Genomic DNA, 21,135 nt, shown 5'->3' with positions numbered 1-21,135 from the left:
CATTGGGATCATTTTACTATGTCCCACAGGACAGGATACAAGTGCTGTCTCTGTGGATGGCAGAAAAGCACCAGTGAAGTCCAATGTCTGGTTCTGAACGACTCAGGCATGAAGAAAGCCAAACTGAGTCAGAAGCACCATTTCTTTCCTTCTCTAAAACATAAGTGCACGGTCAATGTTTCAGTTTAAACTCTAGACACAACATTGGTGTGAGAATTACAAATGGCTTAATGCCTTTGTGTTAAAAAAATATTTTTCTTCATATTCCTCACTGGCATTAAGCTTTGAAAAGGAATTTAGAAGTTTTCTCTCACTTTCAATTTTATTTTTCTAAAATAAGAACTAAGAAGTAAACTGAAATCATTTTAAAGATATTAATAATATATCTAAAATTATTCTATTGCAAATTGTTCTTAGAGATCTAACAGATTTATATAAACTTTACAGATAAAAGGTTATCTTCTCCATATATATCCTCCCTTCAAAAATGAAATTATAATATTTTAATATTTTCAGAAGCAGAAGAGAACTTGAATAAAATAATTTATTTGTTTTTAATTTTATTTTAATTGTTGTTCAAGTACAGTTTTCTGCCTTTTACTCCCAGCCCAATCCCCAACCCTCCCCACCTCCCTCCCGTTTCCACCCCCCCCTTAGTTTTTGTCCATATGTCCTTTATACTTGTTCCTGCAAACCCTTTCCCTTTTCCCCTGGAATTCCCTCCCCTCTCCCCTCTGGTCACTGTCAGCCTGTTCTCTATTTCAGTGTCTTTGGTTATATTTTGCTTGCTTGTTTGTTTTGTTGATTAGGTATAAAATATTTATATATTGTTCAAATAAATACTTTCAGAAAAAGCTAATTAAAACTTTAATATACTTTTATATATGTTTTAATTCTTCTTTAAAATTAATACTATATAATACGAACACAGGGTATGTGTCAGGTAGAAATAAACTGTTACATATATTAGTTTCTTTTGATCAGACATCCAAAAACAGCAGCACCTTAAACACAATACCACACTGGCACATTATGAACTCAATAAGTATGTGTTACTTATTTGTAACACTGAAGGCACAATTCACTTTTAAAAATTCACAATGGTATTTCTCTTTAAATTTCTGTATTAAAAATGTACCTATATGTGATTATTTTATTTTATATAGTCATTCAAACTCAAATATTCTAGAGTAGACATAATCTTTGGAATGTATAAAATATTGTAGTTAAACGTCAAAGATGGTCTACGCAGTTAACTTCCAACTGTGTAGGTTTATTTTCTTATCAAAGGGAAAGACATTATTTCAAACTGACTCATCTGAAACTACATAAATTAAACAAACCAGTTTATCAAAGAAATAAAAATTAGTAGGAATTGCGACCTATCAAAAGCAAAATCTCATTTAAATATAAATATTACAACCTAAAAGTAATAAAAATTTGATGTAATTTATGTGATGTTTTAAAAGGAAGTGTAGTAAAAATTTCATATTCTTCCAAAATACAAATATTACCCAACAACTAGAACTACTATAAACATTTTTATTTAGAATAATTATTTTATTTCAACACTGAATAAACAGTAAATAAAAAATTCTCAAGTTGAATGTCAAATATGGAAAAATAACAAAAACTTAAAACAAAGAAGCTCTTGTACACAACATGGAAGTTGTCAAATTTATATTCATTCTGCTGTCTTAATTTGAGGTTTCATTAAGATCTTAATGGGAAAAACATGCACTGCTAGCGAAGGAGCGCATTTTAAAGGAGGATCTTTCAGACCAGCATAAGTGACTAAAAACGAGTTTCTTGTGAGCTAACGATGGCATCAAACAAACCACAAACCAGTCTTCTAAAAGACAGGCAATGATTTAAAAGTCTACTATATTTCATATATCCCTTTCTTTAATCTGGCTCTTTTAATCTTGTTTCAACCTCAAATCATTTCTGGTTGACAAGTGCTTTGGCTTAAATTTGAGGCGCACATAAGCTGTTGAAGGAACGGACTTTTCTTATTTAACATACAACATTTGTTACTCCATCTTTCCTTCTATGCTAAAACTTCAATCTTTATTAACATACTAAAACTCTTTTCTTTGTACTTAGAATGAGACATGTATCCCACAATGGAATCTGATTTAATTCTAAGTTTAGTCTACAAAGAAATTTTGTCATACGGTGAATCTGGCATTTAAAAATCGACTGCTCACTATAAGCTCCTAAGTAAGATTCCTGTATCTTATTTGCTTTTTTTAAAAAAAAATCGATTAACAAAAGAATAAAGATGGACTTTCATGGAACTTTTATTCATTTATAACCCTGAATTTGTTGAGAATAACTTCATAATCTGTGTCCTGATTTTGACGCTACATTTCACAAAGGAAATTTTTATGATGTTTGTTGCTCTATTCTCCTATGATAAATAAATTTTCAGATGTTCTTGTGGTATACGAACACTGAACTTAGTTTGTGTCTAGTTACATTGTACCTCAAAGTAGTATTTAAGCTTCTTTTTGTCCAACAAAAGAAAAAATATTAGAGACAATATTTTGTGATTTTGGGGGGTTCTTTTCCAGTATAATGGGACAGTATGAACAATCCCCAATAGCAGTTATGAGATATATATATATATGCAGAATTCTTTTAGTCTTCTGAGTCAGTCTCTAAAACTGACATTACTTACATTTCCCACAACATCCTTTGACTCACTTGCTCTTAAAAGAAAACATAATCTAAAGAAGTGTCTTTTCAAAAAAGTTTTCCTTTAAATAAGGAAATAATAGTAGCTCCTAACATTTACTGAATTTGTATTTATGCTAAGCAATTTATACCATCAGTTTCTTTAATGCTCACAATGAACCTGAAAGATAGGTGCTCCTAGTAACCCCATTAACAGATAAGGAGATCAAGAAACAGAAAAATTTTAGAAAGCACCCAAGATCACATAGGTAGGAAGTGTACGAGCTCGAGCTGAGGTTTAAGATCTACGCAGTCTGGTTTTGGAGCTCTGATTTTTAACCATTATGTTAAACACACTATACCAGGTTCTAAATACATTCTACTTTACATCTTTACATAAAAATATTAAATATATTCTGTTCTTTTCAATGGTCATCTTCTCTAAGACAGACAAAGCTATAGTTTATGAACTGCTATATAAGAATTTTCCAACATAAATGTAAGCTATGGTGAGTAGGTGCTCTTAACTCAAAATAATAAATTATCTAGGAGTTTTTTATGTGAAACACCAAAATTACTCAAAACAGAGTGACTCTTGTTCCTTTGGTGCCAAATATAAAAATTTAGAGGGTATTTTTTATATTGCAGTAAATACATGTAGTAAATATATTTGTACTACAAAATAAATCATCTTTCAATGTTCAGCACGACATGTAGGAAGCTTCTATTACTATAATACTCAAAGCTTTAAATATGTTAGCCTTGTCATATTACACTAGCATTGTAAGAGAACTCTTGTAATTTCTTTTTCTTTAATATTAATCTGTGATTTTTTTAATTTGAATTTTCAAGGATGAAGTAAACCCAAGAAAACTGCTGTTTTAAAGTATAAATATCAACATTCATGTCCCATCTCCAAACTGTTCAGAACCTCGGTGCATCCCTCTGTGACCAGGCCATGCAACTGAAAACAACAGCACGAAACATCCACTTTCTGAGAGTACCACAAATGAATTAGGCATGCGGGACTGAACCGAGACTCACCATGGAGCTTTTATGGAAAAACACCCCGCTCCAAACAGATAAGGCCTTCATGGAAAAGGGGGGAAAATGCACAAAAAATTAGAGGAAAACTCATTTAACATGAACAAATAACATGTAAATCATACTGTTATAGGGTATGGATAAAATAACTGAAAAAATTAGTAGTCATTGGTAATTCTGCGGTAGATACTAATGACCCTAATATAACCAATAAAAATGATGTGTAGTAACAAAGCCCTAAATTTTCAAAGGGTTAGAGATTTCAAAATGCTCTGTTTCTCCCCCTTTTCTGGAGCAACCCTGTGGGGTCCCTAGGTAAATTAAAATAAATTGCACTTCTGAGGCCCTTTAGAACAAAGTACAAGTTAAATGGAATGATCAGATGAAGAAAAGAGTGGGATCAGTAGCAACAGATGTGTGGTCATGTGACACCAAACATTTAAAACTAGCTAAAGATAGCACAACAAAAAAATCGATAAGCAATGTCTGCTGTTCACCCAGTGTAGTCTCAAAGCCATAGAAAGGAAGCACATATTTCTAAGCTGTTAATTTCTAGTAAGTTGAACTGCATATTGCTGGTCAAAGGAATAAACATTAAATACAAGTACTACGATTTATTTTCATTTAATAATGAAAATAAAGGGTCACACTCCAGGAAACTGGCTTTTCTCTTAATAGTAATACAAGAGATTAGCTCCCCACTATTGGGCTAGGCTAGAATCAGTAAACTAAAGCCACAATTGCTTGTTTTAAACACAACTACGGATACAAAGTCAGACTGCAGTGTTACACATATTTCCTCTTAATACTCTCTTCACAGTAATTAACACATGCTATGCCCATTTGCACACAAAGACGGCTGACTGATTTAATTATATCCAGAACAAAATATTGCTGTAGCATCTGACACTTGGAAGGAAGATGTAACAAACTGAGAAGGAAAGCACACTGGCAAAACTCAGATATTTTCTTCTACTTTGGTGCTAAGCACACTTCAAAATTCCTGCTAATTAGCATTAATCTCCCAGTGAATTGAGTATATTTGACTAAAAACTGAAACTTGAAAATAATGCTTTCACAACACTAACTGTAATTCTGAGGACTACAGTACAGAAGACAGACAGGAACAGAGATACTAAAGAAAAGAAAGAATGAGATGGAAGAACCGAGATGCTGAAAAAGAGAAAGAAAAGAAGGAAACTTTACAGATGATGCCAACGCAAAGCAAGGAGCTCTCTCTCCCAGTTCATGGCAGGACCGCAGCCACAGAGCCGGTGTCCTCGTTCACACTGAAAACAGTGGATTTCACACTTTTTTTGACTGTGAGCTATAAAAAGTTTTTTTTCATGTACAAGCTGTTGTGTTTTTGTTTGTAATCAACTTTACTATTTTCTATTTCAATGTTTTCTAAACACTCATGATGGGATTTAGTTACAATGAAAATTAATACATGTTTTAACAGGGCAGGTCTGGGAGGGGTCTGGGATGGGCCCGAGACTCCATATTTCTAACAACCTTCTAGGTAATGCCAAACCTGTGTGTTCGCAGAACCAGTAGCAAAACTGCATTTTATTCTATGTGATTTCACTAATGACAGAAAAAGTCACGATCCCCTTTTCTGATTTCATGATTCACTAATTACATTGGAAACAAAATGCTACTTCAGCTCACCCTGCACCTTGACAAACAGCACTGAGACCACGTGGAGACTCTCATCGGGAAATTTAAGGTGCAATATGTTTCCATATGCCCATGAATACCTCCCAAGTGAAGAGGTTATTGTTGGCTCACAGGACCCGACTTCCTTTAATTTTCTTCATACTGCAAAACACGTGCTGACAGGAGTACTTGTGATCTTGACCATCTAGTCAGGAGTTGCTCTTTTGTGTACATTATTTATATAGACACTGGATAGTCTCCAACCTCATTCCAAATATCAGACTACAGCTCATTCATTGTAAAGAATTTTGAAAGTTTTATCTTTGTTCTTTATGACTTCAAAGGTTTCTCTATGACTCCCCCAAAACCAGCCAAACAAAAATGAAACAAAACAAAGTTTCTACATTTCAAAAGACCAGCTGATGTTCTCTACCTATAGAGCCAGTAAATACCTTTTTCCAGGTTTAGGTTTCCTTACACAGAAAAAGGAAACACGCCCTGTTGGGTAATTTGGGGTTAGAGCATCATCCTGATAGGCCACGGCTGCAGGTTCAATCTCCAGTCAGGGCACACACAAGAATCAACCGATGAATGCATAAATAACTGAAACAACAAATCAATGTCTCTCTCTCTCTCTCTCTTTCTCAAATCAATAAATAACAATTTTAAAATAAATAAGTAAAAAGGAAACATATCAGCCAAACAGATTAAACACAAGCTTTAAAAAAAAATCTCTTAGATTCCTTTCCAGGCAGTAATTGTGTATTACCAACAAGATTTCTACGGTTGCGTCCTTCCCCACAATCCCAAAATTCAGTTAACTCTCCAGACTCTGCAGTAAACAGGCCTATCCTAAACAGCAGCATTGCTAAGTTTAAAGTCAGTATGGTTTCCACTGCCCACAACATAACCCAGTTGTGTGAGTTTACCATTATCCTTCCCCAATCAAATAAGAATCTACTGGGTAACACAGCTCAAGGAGAAATCAGAGGGCGGGGAAACAGGGTGAGAATCTGCTTTAGAATGTACACTTGGCATGTTCCCAGTCTATACTCATCCGCTTCGTACCGACTCCTACAAACTGGACCTCTGCCACATACATGTAAAAGAAGAGCCACAAACTCCCAGGAATTAGAGTGACTGACGTAATTACTGACTTTGTATGGTAGTGTCAGCTGCTCTTTTGAAATGTGCCTGCTTCATCTTTCCTCAATTGCAAAGGAATGAAAATATAAAGTCACAAAGGACAACTCCATGATCCAGCTGTCTTCACCTATGACTTTCTCCTCCTCCTCCAAAATCCCACAGTTGTAGTTTTACACGGGGGAGATTAGAAGGCAGCAGAGTATGGGAGTGGGAGTCTATGTTGAATTGAAACTGTATTAACATATGCAACTCAAATTAACATAGTCAGATATTAAGTATTTGTTTTCCAAACACAATTAAGTTTCAGCAGATTTAACAATCCTACCAAAAAAAAAAAATCCTATTCACTTTGTCATGAATAAGTCCTTTTAAAACTAAACTCTGAATGGAAAACATCAGGACTGGCCAAGAGATGAAATATCAAGAAACATTTATTAGAGACTTATTTACTGTCCAGCATGAAAAGACTTGGCCATTCTCAAAGGGTTTCTTCTGGAGGCTTTCAGAAGACAGACAGGCAGGGACTGTGTTGTATGTCACACACGTTAATGCCGAGTCAGTCTGTCAAGTCACATGCATTTTGTTGGACGCCACATAGCACCACAAAAACTCCGGTCTTACTAGCAGAAAAAAAAAGGCAAATGTAAAGATTCTTTAAATGTAAATAAAAAGTAATACTAGACTTGATCTGAACACGGTGAAATCCTCGATAACCTAACTCTCATGCTGAAATGGTATTAATAATGACTTGGTCCGATCATGTGGCCAGTTAAAGAAACAGTTGGAGTTTAAGAGAAAAATACTACAAACATACTCAGAAAGTCCCATTTTATAACTGATCATATCCCATGAGAATTCAGGCACTATTGCTTAACAGACATCAGAATGAACACATATAAATGTTAAATGCACTGAATAGAAAAAAGTAGAAGGAAGGCATACAACACTATGTGGGAAACCAGAAAGCCGTGCTGTCTGGCAGGAGATTCTAGGAGCTGTAATGACTGGAAGGGAGCAACTGGAAAAAACTCACATGCATATATATGAATTAGTCCTCATGTCATTTTCACGTGTTACTTTTAATTTTTCATTAATATTAACTGTTACCTACTAAAGACACTCATGGCACTGTTGGCTCTCAAATTATTGATCTGTAGGACAAATGGAAGAAGAAACAGATGGGTAAACTGTCCAATTTGAGATACGTTCAATAAGCATGTTTAAATGACAAACTCAAGATTTTCATTAGAAATAGTGGTTATCAACTAAAAATAGTAGATAACATTCAGGTTCTGGCAGATGTGGCAGAAAGGAGATTCAAACAGCATAAATACATTGAAAAATTTCTTAGGAAGCTACTGATGACTTTTAATACAGCATATAATATACTTTATCTGCCCCACCACAGATCTGTGGTAAAATGGGACAAACTATAGTGCAGTTTAAGAACCTGAGTGATTTAGCACAACAATTGGAAACTCCAACTATAGTAAGTGTATTGCACATGCTGACACGTCCACTATCCATTCTAGTGAAAGAAGGTACGCCGTCCGTAACTTCAGACATGCAACCACGCATTAAATGCTGCCACCACCAAATGAAGCCCATCATCTACCTTTGCTAAATGCAGCTCTTGCTCAGCACTGGCACAGCCATCAACAGGGGGACTCATATACTATGAGCCTGAAAGATTATGATCTACGCCTATAAATTCTTATTTTTCAGATGAATGAACTGACCTACGAGACACTGGTGGTAGGAGGTAGAACCGAGATGAGAAGCCAGGGTTTCAGAGTCCTAAGTCGATTTTCTCCCACTACGTTCCCCAACACGCGTCTACGGGGGCGGGCCCAGGGCTTTTAATACCCACGCCAAGTTGCTAAGAAACGACTAAATATAAAGATGGGGGCAGGGGAACGATGCTCCATTTAAGAAAAAGGAAACCTACAAAAAACACCAAATCAGCTCCTGTTTACTTCACTAAATTTGGTCAGCTAGTAAAGAGCAAGGAAGTAAATTCATTCCAAATTTCTAAATTTTTCATTCCTATGAAATTAGTCTGACCTCATTTTGAAATTGACTATTCTCTGCTTGTGCGCCCCTAAAGTGATATGCATGTATTACTACTTTTTGACTTAATGTACATAAAATTAAGTGTATCGAAACTTCTACATAGGAAGCTTTAAAAAAATTTTATTAATTAACTTGATTCATTAATTCACCCAAATATCTATGACATGCTGCTTAATAAATCCATACTACAAACACTAAACACTCCCAAACAAGGATCAATCCCTTAGCACCTGGTTTCACTTTTAACAAATGACGAGGACTATTCTTTACATGTGATACAGCACAACAGAGGCCTTCGATCCCAGACTGGGAGGAGATGGGTTCTCTCTGAATGAGTGAGTGTTGAAAGGAATGACTCCTAGCACTGCTTTGCCTTCACCGCTGCACAAGGCGCTGTAGTGGGGTAAGGCGGCAGCTGCTGCCAAAATAGTCCTTATTTCCTCCAAGTGCTGCTTCAAGGAACAGAACATGAAGGTGTAAATACATCTGTCTCTTGCCATTTGTAGTTGTACTGGCCTCATGCGTGTCTCGGAGTAAGACAGATGGTCCCTGACACTGCTCAGGCATTCAGAGATATATATTTCCAAAAATAAGGGCAGATGTGAAATGTGGTAAATACGAGTTTTATCCCCTGAAGGTTTGAGCTGAGGCTGCCATCTCAATTTGGTTATTTAAATGTACGATGCTAGGCAACCCTCAGAAATCGCTGTGTAGAAATGTAGGGTTTTGTGCTTATTTTATGCCTTTATAACAACATCTAGAACATAGAACAAACAAATATTGACCTAACCTAAGGAAGTATATAATTTTACTAGATAAGTTACCGAGGATATAGGAAGTACTCACAGAACTCATGTCTACAAATGAATACACTCTGTTCTCTTTCTACATAATCCCTGTCAAATACGTCTTATTAATCTTATTTTTTAAATTTTAGGAAAGGCATTTCACAGAAACAAAGACAAGAGTAAATTGGAATTTCCAGAATAAAAAGAGACCTGGGAAATGAGAAGCCCATTTGCTCATCACTCTAGTGACCTTGGTGTGACAAAGTTCTCAGTAAGAATAATAAAATTTAATGGAAACAATGCAAATTAGCTAAGTGCAGTCTTGAGAACTGGTCACAGTAATAATTTTTTAAATAAAACTAAAATAAGTAGAACCTTTCAAATCTAAGGGGATAAAATATAATAATACAAAATGTCTGGGATTTGCTTCAAATCTCCGCATGTCAAAAATGAAAATTCAAGGAATTTTTTTTGTTCTTACAAAACAAATACTACTTTTGGTAAGGCAAAAACATGTATTTCAATGTAAATGCTAAGTGCTAAAATGATAAAACCACAAATTATATTCTGAAAACTCTATGATCAAATGTTTGGGTGAATTATAGCAAAAGAATTACAAGGAAAGTCACAACAGCAATTCCTGAATATAATCAACAAACACGTCAGAGAGCGGCTTAGGCCTATTAAAGACTTGGAATCTAGCGACAGCCAAGTTATGAATACTGTGATGGAAATGTTTATCGGTCACTGTGATCTGTGTTAATAGGAAGGAAAAGCATAGGAGGAGGGAGGAGGAAAGAGACCAGTGAGCTGAGGAGGGGAAGAAGACAGTGGGGAGGTAACTCTTGTGCATTAAAGCTCTTCCTCAAGTCGAGTATTCATTAGACAGCTATATTTAAAACACTAAAAAAATGAGTTTAAAAACTTCTTGTTTTGATCATGTACAACAGTTACATAAGAGAATATCCTTGTCTTTAGAAATGACATATTGAAATATGTAAAAATAAGGGACCACTAAGTCTGCAAATTACTCTGAAATAATTTAGGAGAAACATGGTGTGTGTATGTGAGTATGTGTGAGGGAATGGGAACACTAAGGCAAAGATGTCAAACTGTTAACATTTGGGAAATCTCGGTATACAGAAATTCCTTTTACTGGTCTTATAACTTTCCTGTAAGTCTGAATCTACGTTGAAAGCTTTGAAACTTGAAACTAAGTACTCATTGTGGGGGAAATATTAATTATTCTCTGCAAACAATACAGGAAATGCTAAAAGAATTAAAAAACTTGGCAAAAAGAAAATGGTTTCATAACTGAGATACAAAGTACACAATATGACACATGCATCCTGAATACTCATTTCAAAGCAACTCAAATTCATATTATTTAATTCATTGATAATTATTACATTATTTATAATATAAGAGAGTCTAATATACATGCTCTAAAAATCTAGGCATTGTGCCCAAGCTTTTAAAAAGAAAAGAATACTAGACTTATCCAGGTGATCAGTTCATAAGTTACCACTATGCTGTATGCCTGAAACTAATATAATATTGAATGTCAACTGTAATTGAAAATTAAAAGGAAACACAGTTGATCTAAGTTCACAGAGTATGGCAGGACAGGAAAACACGGGCTGATTCAGTTTCTACCTATCTAAGGGCAGAGAGACAGCAGCAAGAAAGAAAGTTAAAGAGTGAAAGATTTTATCTTTTTATTATAGAAAATTTTGAACATACAAAAGAAGACTCACTTTCCACCCCTCCCACAAGTATTTTGCATTAAATTCTAACATCACAGAACTTCAGTCACTATGGAGAAGCTTATTTGAAAGAGAGCTAACTCTTTCCGTTATAAAACAGCACAGCTGTTAAAATTTCAAAACAACAGTCATAAACACTAGAAACAGAACTAAAGTTAAATTCAGGAACAAAAATTCTTTCAAGAAGCTTCACTAAAGACAGACAAAAACTCCTAAGTAGATTTTGTACGATGCTGATTTGGGACCTAAGTTTGCTGTATTTTTCCTTTTCTTTTCCTCCATATGCAACAAACTCAATTTTATTTCTGCATTCAGCAATAGGATTGTTTTACATGTAGAAACCTGGGGAGAGGGTCAATCTCCGTGATAGGGCAAAATGTGGAGTTCAGTGGCCTCGTCCCTGAGAATAAGTAATTCTCCCAAAACTGCCCTCTGCAAACATTTTACCGCCTAGCAACCAATACTAACACAGCCAGATAACTAATCTATTCCTTTTGTTGGAAAGGCCCTGAAGACTATTTGAAGCCAAGATAGGGTTTTCTCCTGATTGGCTTAATATATAATTTTAAGACAGTTGTTTCACTTCCAAGTAGGTTAAACCTCAGGCTTGCTTATTGATTAATATGGCTAATTCCTCTATAGACATATGTATTTTCTGGTACAAATGGAGTTTCAAAGGTATCACACAACTGAATACCTAATGATACCCTAAACACAGACCTTTATTTTCAGGAACCAAAACAAGTGATGGTCCTATATTTCCAACAGGTAGGAATTGATAAAATTTTTAATAGCTAAAATATACACAAATATCTGAATTGAAGTATTCATCAAGTCTTTGAGGATGGTACTAACCAATCTTGAATACAGTGAAAATCTTAAAACTCTGGCTTGAAAACTATCCATAAGGTCACACTGCCCTGATAATAACAACAGATTATTATATGTACATCACACCTCCATGTAGATGATTTTTTTTAAAGGATTACAAATATGGTTGTCATCTAAAGTCCTCTTCTTAGCATTTGTGTCCGTCAAAACTTGGGAGCAGTTATAAATCCAGATCATGTCAACAAAAGAAAGAAAATGGAACTGTATTTTCAGACAAAGCCACGAGCAGCAAGAATAAGAGTAAGTAGACCAATCTGGTTTTTATTAGCCAATACTCATTTTCACAACTTGTCACTGCTTTGTTTGTTCTACGATGTGCATGCACATGGCTATGCACATTTTATACTTTGTACTGAATCTTCTGCCATTAAGTCTCATATGGGCTGGAAATGAAAAGCATAATCAAAACCACCCAAACAAAAAGCGGGTTTAATTTTTATGCATTCAGTCCTCTACAATGGCTGTTAAGTGGCGAGCTCGAGGCCTTACCCTGTTCGTTTGGTGATGGTCCCCAATGTCATTGGCTGTTTGATTTGTGCAAGAGGCATTAACACCATCAAGCTGGGGAGCGGAGAGAGCCGAGGGTTGCCGGGGTTGTTGTTGGCAAAGTTATTGTAGGAGTCTTGGCTGTTCAGTTTCCCTACAAAAAAAAAATAAAGAAACAAAAACATCACCAAGGAAGTTTCCTTTTCGCATCAGGTTTGCACTAACTCCACTAATCACTGAAGAAAGATATCAAAGGCAGAACTGACTCTGAAAGACTCGTGATTAAATGCTTGGGGTGGGGAGACAAAGAATACTGGTTACATCAAGTGTGACTTGATTAGAGAGACTTCAGTCTTTGGGGATGGAGGAATAAAGGCTACCAAATTGGACAGATGTTAAATGATTATATCAATAACTATTATAAAATTTAATTATAATTTTATAGTGTTATAGAGAAATACTGAGCAATTTTTAAGGTATGAGATATGCTTTTAAAAAAATACAATAATGAAATGAAATGAAACAAATGAAATCAGATGAAACAAAAATCTCTCAAGTTTAAATGAAGGTTACCGCAATCTTACAAATACGGGTTTAGAATTTTTTCCCTGATTATTTTTTAACCGGTGTCCTCAAAATAGTGCCTATAATGTTCTTTACTCCAATACTATGATACTTGAAGCCTGAAGCAAAGGCAGGATCCATGATCTCTTTCATTGTTTCCATTTAAGTGATATTCTGGCCAAACATACACAGAACTCATTAAGGATTACTTTCTAACTGTCAAAGCTCTTACAACCCCTGTCCAGTCAGTCACCTTTTCCCAAGGAAGAATATTGATGGGGAAGCCTCTCTGTAACAGTAAATAATGGTTGTTCAGAGGGACTAAAGTTAGAAAAAAACCCTACTGAATTCCTTTTCTTTCTAAGGTCAGAAGTTCGTTTCCTTTCCGCGATGGTCCATGATGCCTCACAAAACGTGCCGTGTCCACCCACACCTTGTCATTACCCACAAACCCGCAGCAGGGATTTTGATGGGGACTTCACTGGATCTGTGGACCAGTTTAGGGAATATTGACATCCTAACAATAGTAACTCTTCCAAGCCACGAACATGGGATGTCTTTCCACTTAGATATTTTTTAATTATTTTGAATATTGTGTTGTGATTGTGTTGTGAATTCCAGGATACAAGTTTTACACTTCCTTGGTTAAAGTTATTCCTATTTTATTCTTTTTGATGCAACTGATAAACAGAAACATCTTAATTTCCATTTTCAGATTGTTCATTTTAGTGTGGAGAAATGCAGTTAACTTTTGTACATGGATGTGTTATCCTGTTTCTTATCTCTACTGGTTTCTTGTGGGTGTTTTTTAAGAATGTTCTACAAGAGAATTTTACTTCTTCCTTTCAGTCCAGATGCCTTCTACTTCCTTTGTGGCCTATCAGCCCTGGTTACAACTTCCACTACAATACTGAACAGAAGCACCAAGAGCAGACTGACTCGTTTTGAGTTAACTTTTGCGTATGGAGTGAGGCGTGAGTTGAGGGTCACTGTGTTCACTGCTTTGAAAATGGGTGTCCACTTGTGTCATCACCATTTGTTAAAAAGACTCTCCTTTCTCCATGGAATTGCTTTTTCGTCTTTGTCAAAAATCAATTGATCATATATATATGTCGGTCTATTTCTGGATTCTGTTTCATTGTTCCATGTGTCTGTCCTTGTTGTCTTCACACCACATTTTCTTGATTACTGTAGTATTATGGTATTTAAATTAGCATTTAAATACCATAGTAATATGGTATTAAATAGCATTTTTCATGTTATTTAAATGAGTTCAATGTTTACAATCTAACAACTCTCCCATAGAGATAATATCTCACTGACCTAATGTTATTTTCACATCATTGTTCTTGATTTTTTTAACCATTTTTAGTCCTTTATCCCCCTGCCCCCCATTGTTGCTCTTAATTTTTCATAAAAAGTATTTGTCCTAGTTATACGGTCAGCAAAAAAAAGGATACTTTATAAGTAATAGTGGCCATAAACACACACATATAGTTATTTTACTGATTTGATTTTAGAAGACAAATTTATATTTAAGAAAAAAAATTACCCCAAAAGTCCTAATTAATGTTATTACTGAAAGTCATTCTGAGAGAATTTATTTACTCTCAAAATAAAATGAATTTGGTATAGATGGAAATCTTCCACCCCATATCTAATGGGAACTTCAGAGAGAGTATTAAACATAAAAGGGACCTTTTAAAAAATCATTACAACATAAAGGTATCTTAAGAATTAGGATAATGGCTTAACCAAATGTATCTCCTTTCTTGGACACAAACCTATGGAATTATCAGGTTAAACACATATAAATGTCTCTTGAACCAAATAAAGAAAAAGACATTCACACAAATAAATTATTTCTCTGTCTCCCCAATTTCCAATTCCGAATTCACATTAAAGTTAGTTGAAGCAACTCACGCCCATTGCAGGGATAGTGAAAGACAGCATTCAGAGTGTGCACCAGATGCTCCAGGGGTGTCCAGCCTTTGGCATCTTGGCCACATTGGAGGGAGAGTTGTTTTGGGCCACACATTAAATACACAGCAACAAGTAATTACAGAAAGTTTCATAATGTTTTAAGTAAATTTCTGATTTTGTGCTGGGCTGCATTCACAGTCACCCTGGGCTGCACGAGGCCTGGAGGCTACAGGCTGGACACCCCTGCAGGCCATCTACTAAATTACACAGTAATATCTACACTCACATAGCACAGAACCTTATAGGTAATATGAAGACTGGAATCCTATTAAAATGTTTGACATTTGTAGAGGAATAACAAAATCTGTTTTATAGTCAAGTCATTCAACATGACGGATCATAACACTCTTAAGATGAATACAGATGTAAATAGCTCCAAGATTCACCATTAGACAACTATGGTAATATTTATTTACATTTGAAATCATACCACAACATTAAATATGTCACAAGCTAATGAAATTCAAGGACTGTGTAAAACACACACATTTCACAAGTAACAGCCAAATATTTGTTAAGTATCTTAGTCCAAGATTACATGCTGTGAGCACTGCATTCTCAGTTGTCACAAGCTTACAGTCTAATGTGCATGAAACAGGAATAATGAAGCTCTAATTGCTTGGTAGTAAAGATAAGTACACGTGGGATCAATTATTTGGAAAAGAGATCATGGAGCAAACAGAACATGACCTAGGCTTTGAAAGATGGGAAAAATATGTGTAAGCGTAGAAGAGGAGAAATATCCCGAGCATGAAGGACAGCATGATGAGCACAGGGTGTAGAGGGATGCCACACATGTGAGCAATAGAAAGGAATCTAACTGGAGAAGACTGAAATGGAAAGCAGTGGGAAGATAAGAGAGTAACAGATTCAAGAAAACCTTTCAACTAAGGCAGGAGAGTAAAAACTTAGGTAAGTTCTTCATCAAGGGAACAGTAAAATCTTGAGATTGTTGAGCTCTGGAGATAGCATGAGTGATCTGCAAAAATGAAGTGACTCACTGAGAAGCTCCATACCTTGTGGTTTGGTTGGCCATGACTGACCCCTCACTGGCTCGCCAGGATAAAGGACAACCTCAGAAAGGCCTAAGAGGGACGTCAGACTTACCCCACTCAGCTTGCTACTGGACTGTCAATCAACACCCAAGTATTTATGGGATTTTATGCATGGTATATGTGCTTATGATGCAGCCGCTGTAATCCAGCCCATCGGAAAGAGTAAAGTAAGTAGGGTAGATTTTAGATTGCTAAGAACAGAGGTAGTATCTGTCTTACACAGTAGTCATCTTTATCCGAGGGGGATACATTTCAAGACCCCCTGTGGACGCCTGACACTGCAAGTAGTACCAAACCCTACGCATGTCTTTTCCTACACATACATACCAGTGATAAAGCTTAATTTATAAAATAAACATAATTAAGAAATTAACATTAATAACAAAACATAATAATTATAACAATATAGCATAATAAAAGTTATGTGATGTGATCTCTCTCTCAAAATATCTTATTGTACTTTATGTACGGCATGGATATGCTGGACAAAGAACTTATTCACGACGCAGGCAGGATGAAACAGGACAGTGTGAGATTTCATCACACTGTCAGAATGTGCACAATTCAAACCATGTGATTTGTTTATTTCTGCAACATTCCATGTTTGGACCACAGCTGAGTGCAGATAAGAGAAACTGTGGAAAGCAAAACTGAAGGTAAGGAGGGACCACTGTATTTTATTAGATATGGCAAGCGGTTTATAAAAACAGCTTGAATCGAAGAATAAATGTGTTAATAAAATAGTTAATGATGACAAGGTCTTAGAAGGCAAATTCAGAGAGAATTCTACTAACTCTGCTAACCTTCAACAGGATAGTTTCAGTGAAGAGGTAAAAAACTCTGATGGAAAGGGAAAAGTAGAGGAAGCACTGATTAAAATGGTAAAGGTGATGGATGTAGAACACAGAGTTTAAAACTTTGTGGCTGAAAAGAAGACATTAACAAGATGAGACACTGTACCAGGCCAATGTTTCATTCAACATTCCTTTTCATGTCACACTTGTTGAGCCTATTTGTACAAGGCCCTGTTCTGGTCCCCAGTGTTTAAGGGACACCTACTGTGTTCATAACATAATGAGGCAGAAAGATTTATAAAGAAAACATTTTAAATAGAAGAAAACGTGCTAATAAAGATATCTGCAAATGCTCTCAAGAATGAAAAGGAAGGAGACACTTAAAAAGGACAATAAGTTACACAAATTTTGAGCACAGAAGAACTTGATGCTCTTACCTTTACTTTTGTAATAGAAAATTAGAGGATAAGATGAGAGATATGTGGACAATTACATCAGGAGTGAGGAAAATCAGGGAAGCAGCTTAAACAAGAAGCCTAATTAGCTGATGCATAATGACCTACATGTACAAAAATACATTAAAAAACATCAAATTTAAAAATGAAGTTCATACTCAATAAATCAAATACACAAAATAGCATAATGATCCTTTCTTCTTTTTTGAATTGCTCAAAGTCTTTGGCTAAAAATTATTTTTCACTATCTCTTGTATCATGGATTTCCTTTGAAAATGTGGCTAGAATCTAATAAACCTCCAGAATTATCCTCCACAAAAACTGGAGACTCCTCCAGAGTAGGGGCAGGATCTTCACTAATCACTTACAGCTCAATAAAGGTTTGCTGAATCAGTGAAAGATCTGTCCCCATATCCAAGAAGCACGGGAAAATTCAGCCCTATGAACTAGAGAAAAATAATTAATTTTGCAGGGGACTCAAACCACTTCAGAAGACAGTCAGATGCTGGAATCCATGGTTTTCCCTACTCTGCTTAGGCTCATATTGAGTAGGCCAGGAGTCTAGATTTCGATAATTTTAAGAATAGATCTTCAGACACTTCCTTATGGTTATATAAAGGCTAAATTTCCAAGCCAGAATTTTTCATTAAAGTCTTAATATAATGAAGTCCAGCAGGAAGAAACTTGGAGTGTCCCAAGTCTTGCATGTGATTAAGTCTGTCTGTCTGTTTTATGCTTCAAGTTCCCTTTGGACAAAGAGAGGTAATAGTACTGTTTCTTTGCTGCACTTCTCAGGCATATATCCAGTAGGAACAGTAAAATTAAACGGTTAAATAAATATAACCTTCACTAACTGTTCTTTATTAGGCTTTTTAAAAATTGTATAAATACACTGATAATAGCAGAGGTTGGTTAACTATAGCTTTAATAGTGTGATTCAGAAAACTTTAAAATACATACACTATTTCACACCCCATTATACTTTCAAATTCCAGCTGGGACGAAACCTGTAAGTGACGAATGCTATGAGAATGGATATTCTCACAGTATTTCTGGCACATCCAAACAGAGGAAGTAGCAAAAATCTCATGAGAAAATAAGCCCTTCTAAGACTCTCATCCCAGTTTTTTGGGCTTCCTCTATACAGATAAACTTCCATAAGCCTTCAGGCTTTCAGGTCTTTATCCAAAGCCACCAAGGCTTTGATCCTTGAGAGGTTTACCAGCCCCCAAGATGGACAGAGTTCTTTGGGGGGGAAATACCAAGTCCTAGTACAACGGTTTCTTAGTAAATTAAAGCAGCAGTTCTATTTAGGAATAAAAAATCATTTAAAAGTCAGAATTTATAAAGCATCTCTTGATGTTGAAAGCTAGGATACTCTGTTTTATTTTCAGTTGTTTGTTTACATTAGTATTGTTTTTCATGTTACAGCAAAGCACTAAACCAGAACAGTTCACACTGGGGTTTGACCACTGACATTCTGTATTTACTTGAACAAGACTGCATTTTTGAAAAACGAATTAGAAAAACAACCTCATGTGCTTTTTTAAGTTATTCTTCTGCCTCTTAGATCAAGAATGCTGCAGATACCATCCACACTCTGGGAAAGAAAGTCCCGACCTTCGAATTAGTACAGAGTACCACTATCTGCGTGTGAGGTTGCTGCAGTATAATCTGTTCACTAAAAGTGTAACTCCAAAATGCCATCTTATCATTCACCTATTGCCCCAAGGTATGTTTTCCAAGACATTCTGTATATAAAAACAGGGAGGAAAATGGATTAAGTTGAGGATAAAAGTAAAGAGAGAAAATAACAATGGGTTTTGTTGCTGCACCGGAGGGACAGCTTGTGAGGCCAGCGCTGCAGAGAGGCATATTCCCAAACCAGTCATCATTAACGGACTCACTTCCACAGGAAAAAAAAAAAAAAGACAGAGCCTGAAAACTCCGGACAAAAGAAATCCCTGCAGACAAAGTAAAAACAAATTAAAAGACCTATTATAAAACACAGATGCTACAAGGAAAATAAACTTTCTAAGATTTACTGGGCTTTGACAAACTTGAACATTTGTGGAAAAGACATCAGCAACAAGTCCCAGGTAACGTGGCCACAGAGCAGGACTCCTTTCTGTTTTATCTGCACCCTCCCCGCAGAAGCTGCCAGGCTGGTATTCTTAGCTTCTGAATGCGGGGATGTGAGAACATGCGAATGTGGCGCTCGGCCAGCTGCAAGACATTTCTGAAGCCAGTGAGATCCTGAAACTGTTGACCATTTCAGATTAGGCTGCATATTAAAGGAAGAGGAAAAAATAAGACATAAATATAATTATATACCTCCTTCTCCGTCTTCTCCTTAAAATAATCTCCCTATCCTACCAAATGATGAACGAAAGGCAATAAAAGCAGTTAGTATACCATTAAGTAATCAAGGGATCATAGTTGTAGACCAGAAAATACTTTTAAAAAGTAGCATATCAGTGAGAAAGAAAACTCTAATAGGTTCCTAGAGGCCCAAGCTACAGACTGTTGCTAATGGGGGTAAAAGTAAGATTCTAGTAACACAAGGTGCAAAAAATTAGGAACAGCAATAACATAAAGTAGACAAATGGCATGTGTGGAGGAGAAAGGAGCACTGTCCTCTGTGGTCACTGGAGATGCAGGGATAAATATAAAAATAGCAAAGATTCATGTGTAAAAAAACAAAAGGCCCCTAGGCAGGGCTGACAGTGCCCTGTAGGACAGCCACGTTACTAGCAGGTGTGCATTATCGTCTCACTTTTTTGATCCTTATCAGGAACACAGACCTTACACCCTTCGGGCACTCCATTTTCACGGCAGTTTACATTAGCAACCACCCTATGTTATACATCAAACTCCCACAGTGGTATCATGTTCTGTTCACGTCACCTCTCCCCGACACTCATCCACAAGATCCATTCTTGTTCCAGGAATTAAGCTTCCCGGGGTCTGCAGGCTGCTAATATTTTGAATTCTGACATTTTGAAATTGGATTAACAAGGCACACTGAAAGCCAATGTGGATGTGACACCTGGTACTCCTGAGAAGATCCTACAGCGAGAGCCCTAGCCCCAAATATCCCGCTGTTGCCTTCCTTCCCACAGTTTCCCAACTCCAAGCTCTCTGCGTGGTATCTATTCCTGACATACTGCTCCCAAATAAAACCCCGGGCAAAAAGTTCACAAGGGGCTTTTCTTGTGCTTTTTGCTTTTCACAGAAGACTGAAACTTTGGGCCTGCTTTCAATATCCTGCTGTGGAATTGACTAGGATAAAAATCCAAAATATACCTGTGACTTTAAGTTAACTGTAGAGTTGAAAAGCTCCCAACACCTTGACTCTGTAAAAAAAGAGTACAGTGGTAGCTGGTTTTGAACCAATCAGTGGAAATAGGGGCTCTGAAAAGTTAAAAACACTGCTTAGCTCTTGCTTGCCCATCTAATTTAACATTAAGGCTTTCTCATCCACTCAATAATTATTTAATCAAAACCACATAAAATCCTTTCAGAAAATACAAAAAGTATCCTGTGCAAATGGGAATTTCCTGAATGTGGGATGTTTAGGTTGGGGCGGGAGTCTCTATTTCTCTTTTTCTGTATTCCCCCACCCCTTTTCTAGATGAGAATGAGAAGCTTCCCAGCAGCAGTTCCAGGACATTCATCCTCCTTTCTGACCTTTTCTCAGGCGTATTCCAGGATAATCTGTAATCTACTCAAGTAAGAAAAGGAAACAGCAG

The 21,135-nt window shown here is 36.2% G+C and overlaps 1 protein-coding gene across 6 annotated transcripts in view; it reads right to left on the bottom strand.

Annotated features, from left to right (window-relative positions):
• BCAS3 (BCAS3 microtubule associated cell migration factor) overlaps positions 1-21,135 on the bottom strand; it is a 494,341-nt gene that overhangs the window by 290,764 nt on the left and 182,442 nt on the right. For 5 of the 6 annotated variants that reach the window (XM_037069813.1, XM_037069810.1, XM_037069814.1 and 2 more), the window contains exon 16: positions 12,536-12,686. In XM_037069813.1, the coding sequence (XP_036925708.1) occupies positions 12,536-12,686 (151 nt within the window). Of the gene's footprint in view, positions 1-3,723; positions 3,769-12,535; positions 12,687-21,135 lie in introns of all 6 variants that reach the window. The other variant, XM_037069816.1, reaches the window with a different exon arrangement.

The sequence above is a fragment of the Sturnira hondurensis genome, unplaced genomic scaffold (genome assembly GCF_014824575.4).
Source record: "Sturnira hondurensis isolate 20B ecotype Veracruz unplaced genomic scaffold, ASM1482457v3 Scaffold0018728, whole genome shotgun sequence".
NCBI lineage: Eukaryota > Metazoa > Chordata > Mammalia > Chiroptera > Phyllostomidae > Sturnira > Sturnira hondurensis.
This window is presented reverse-complemented; position numbering and strand designations above follow the sequence as displayed.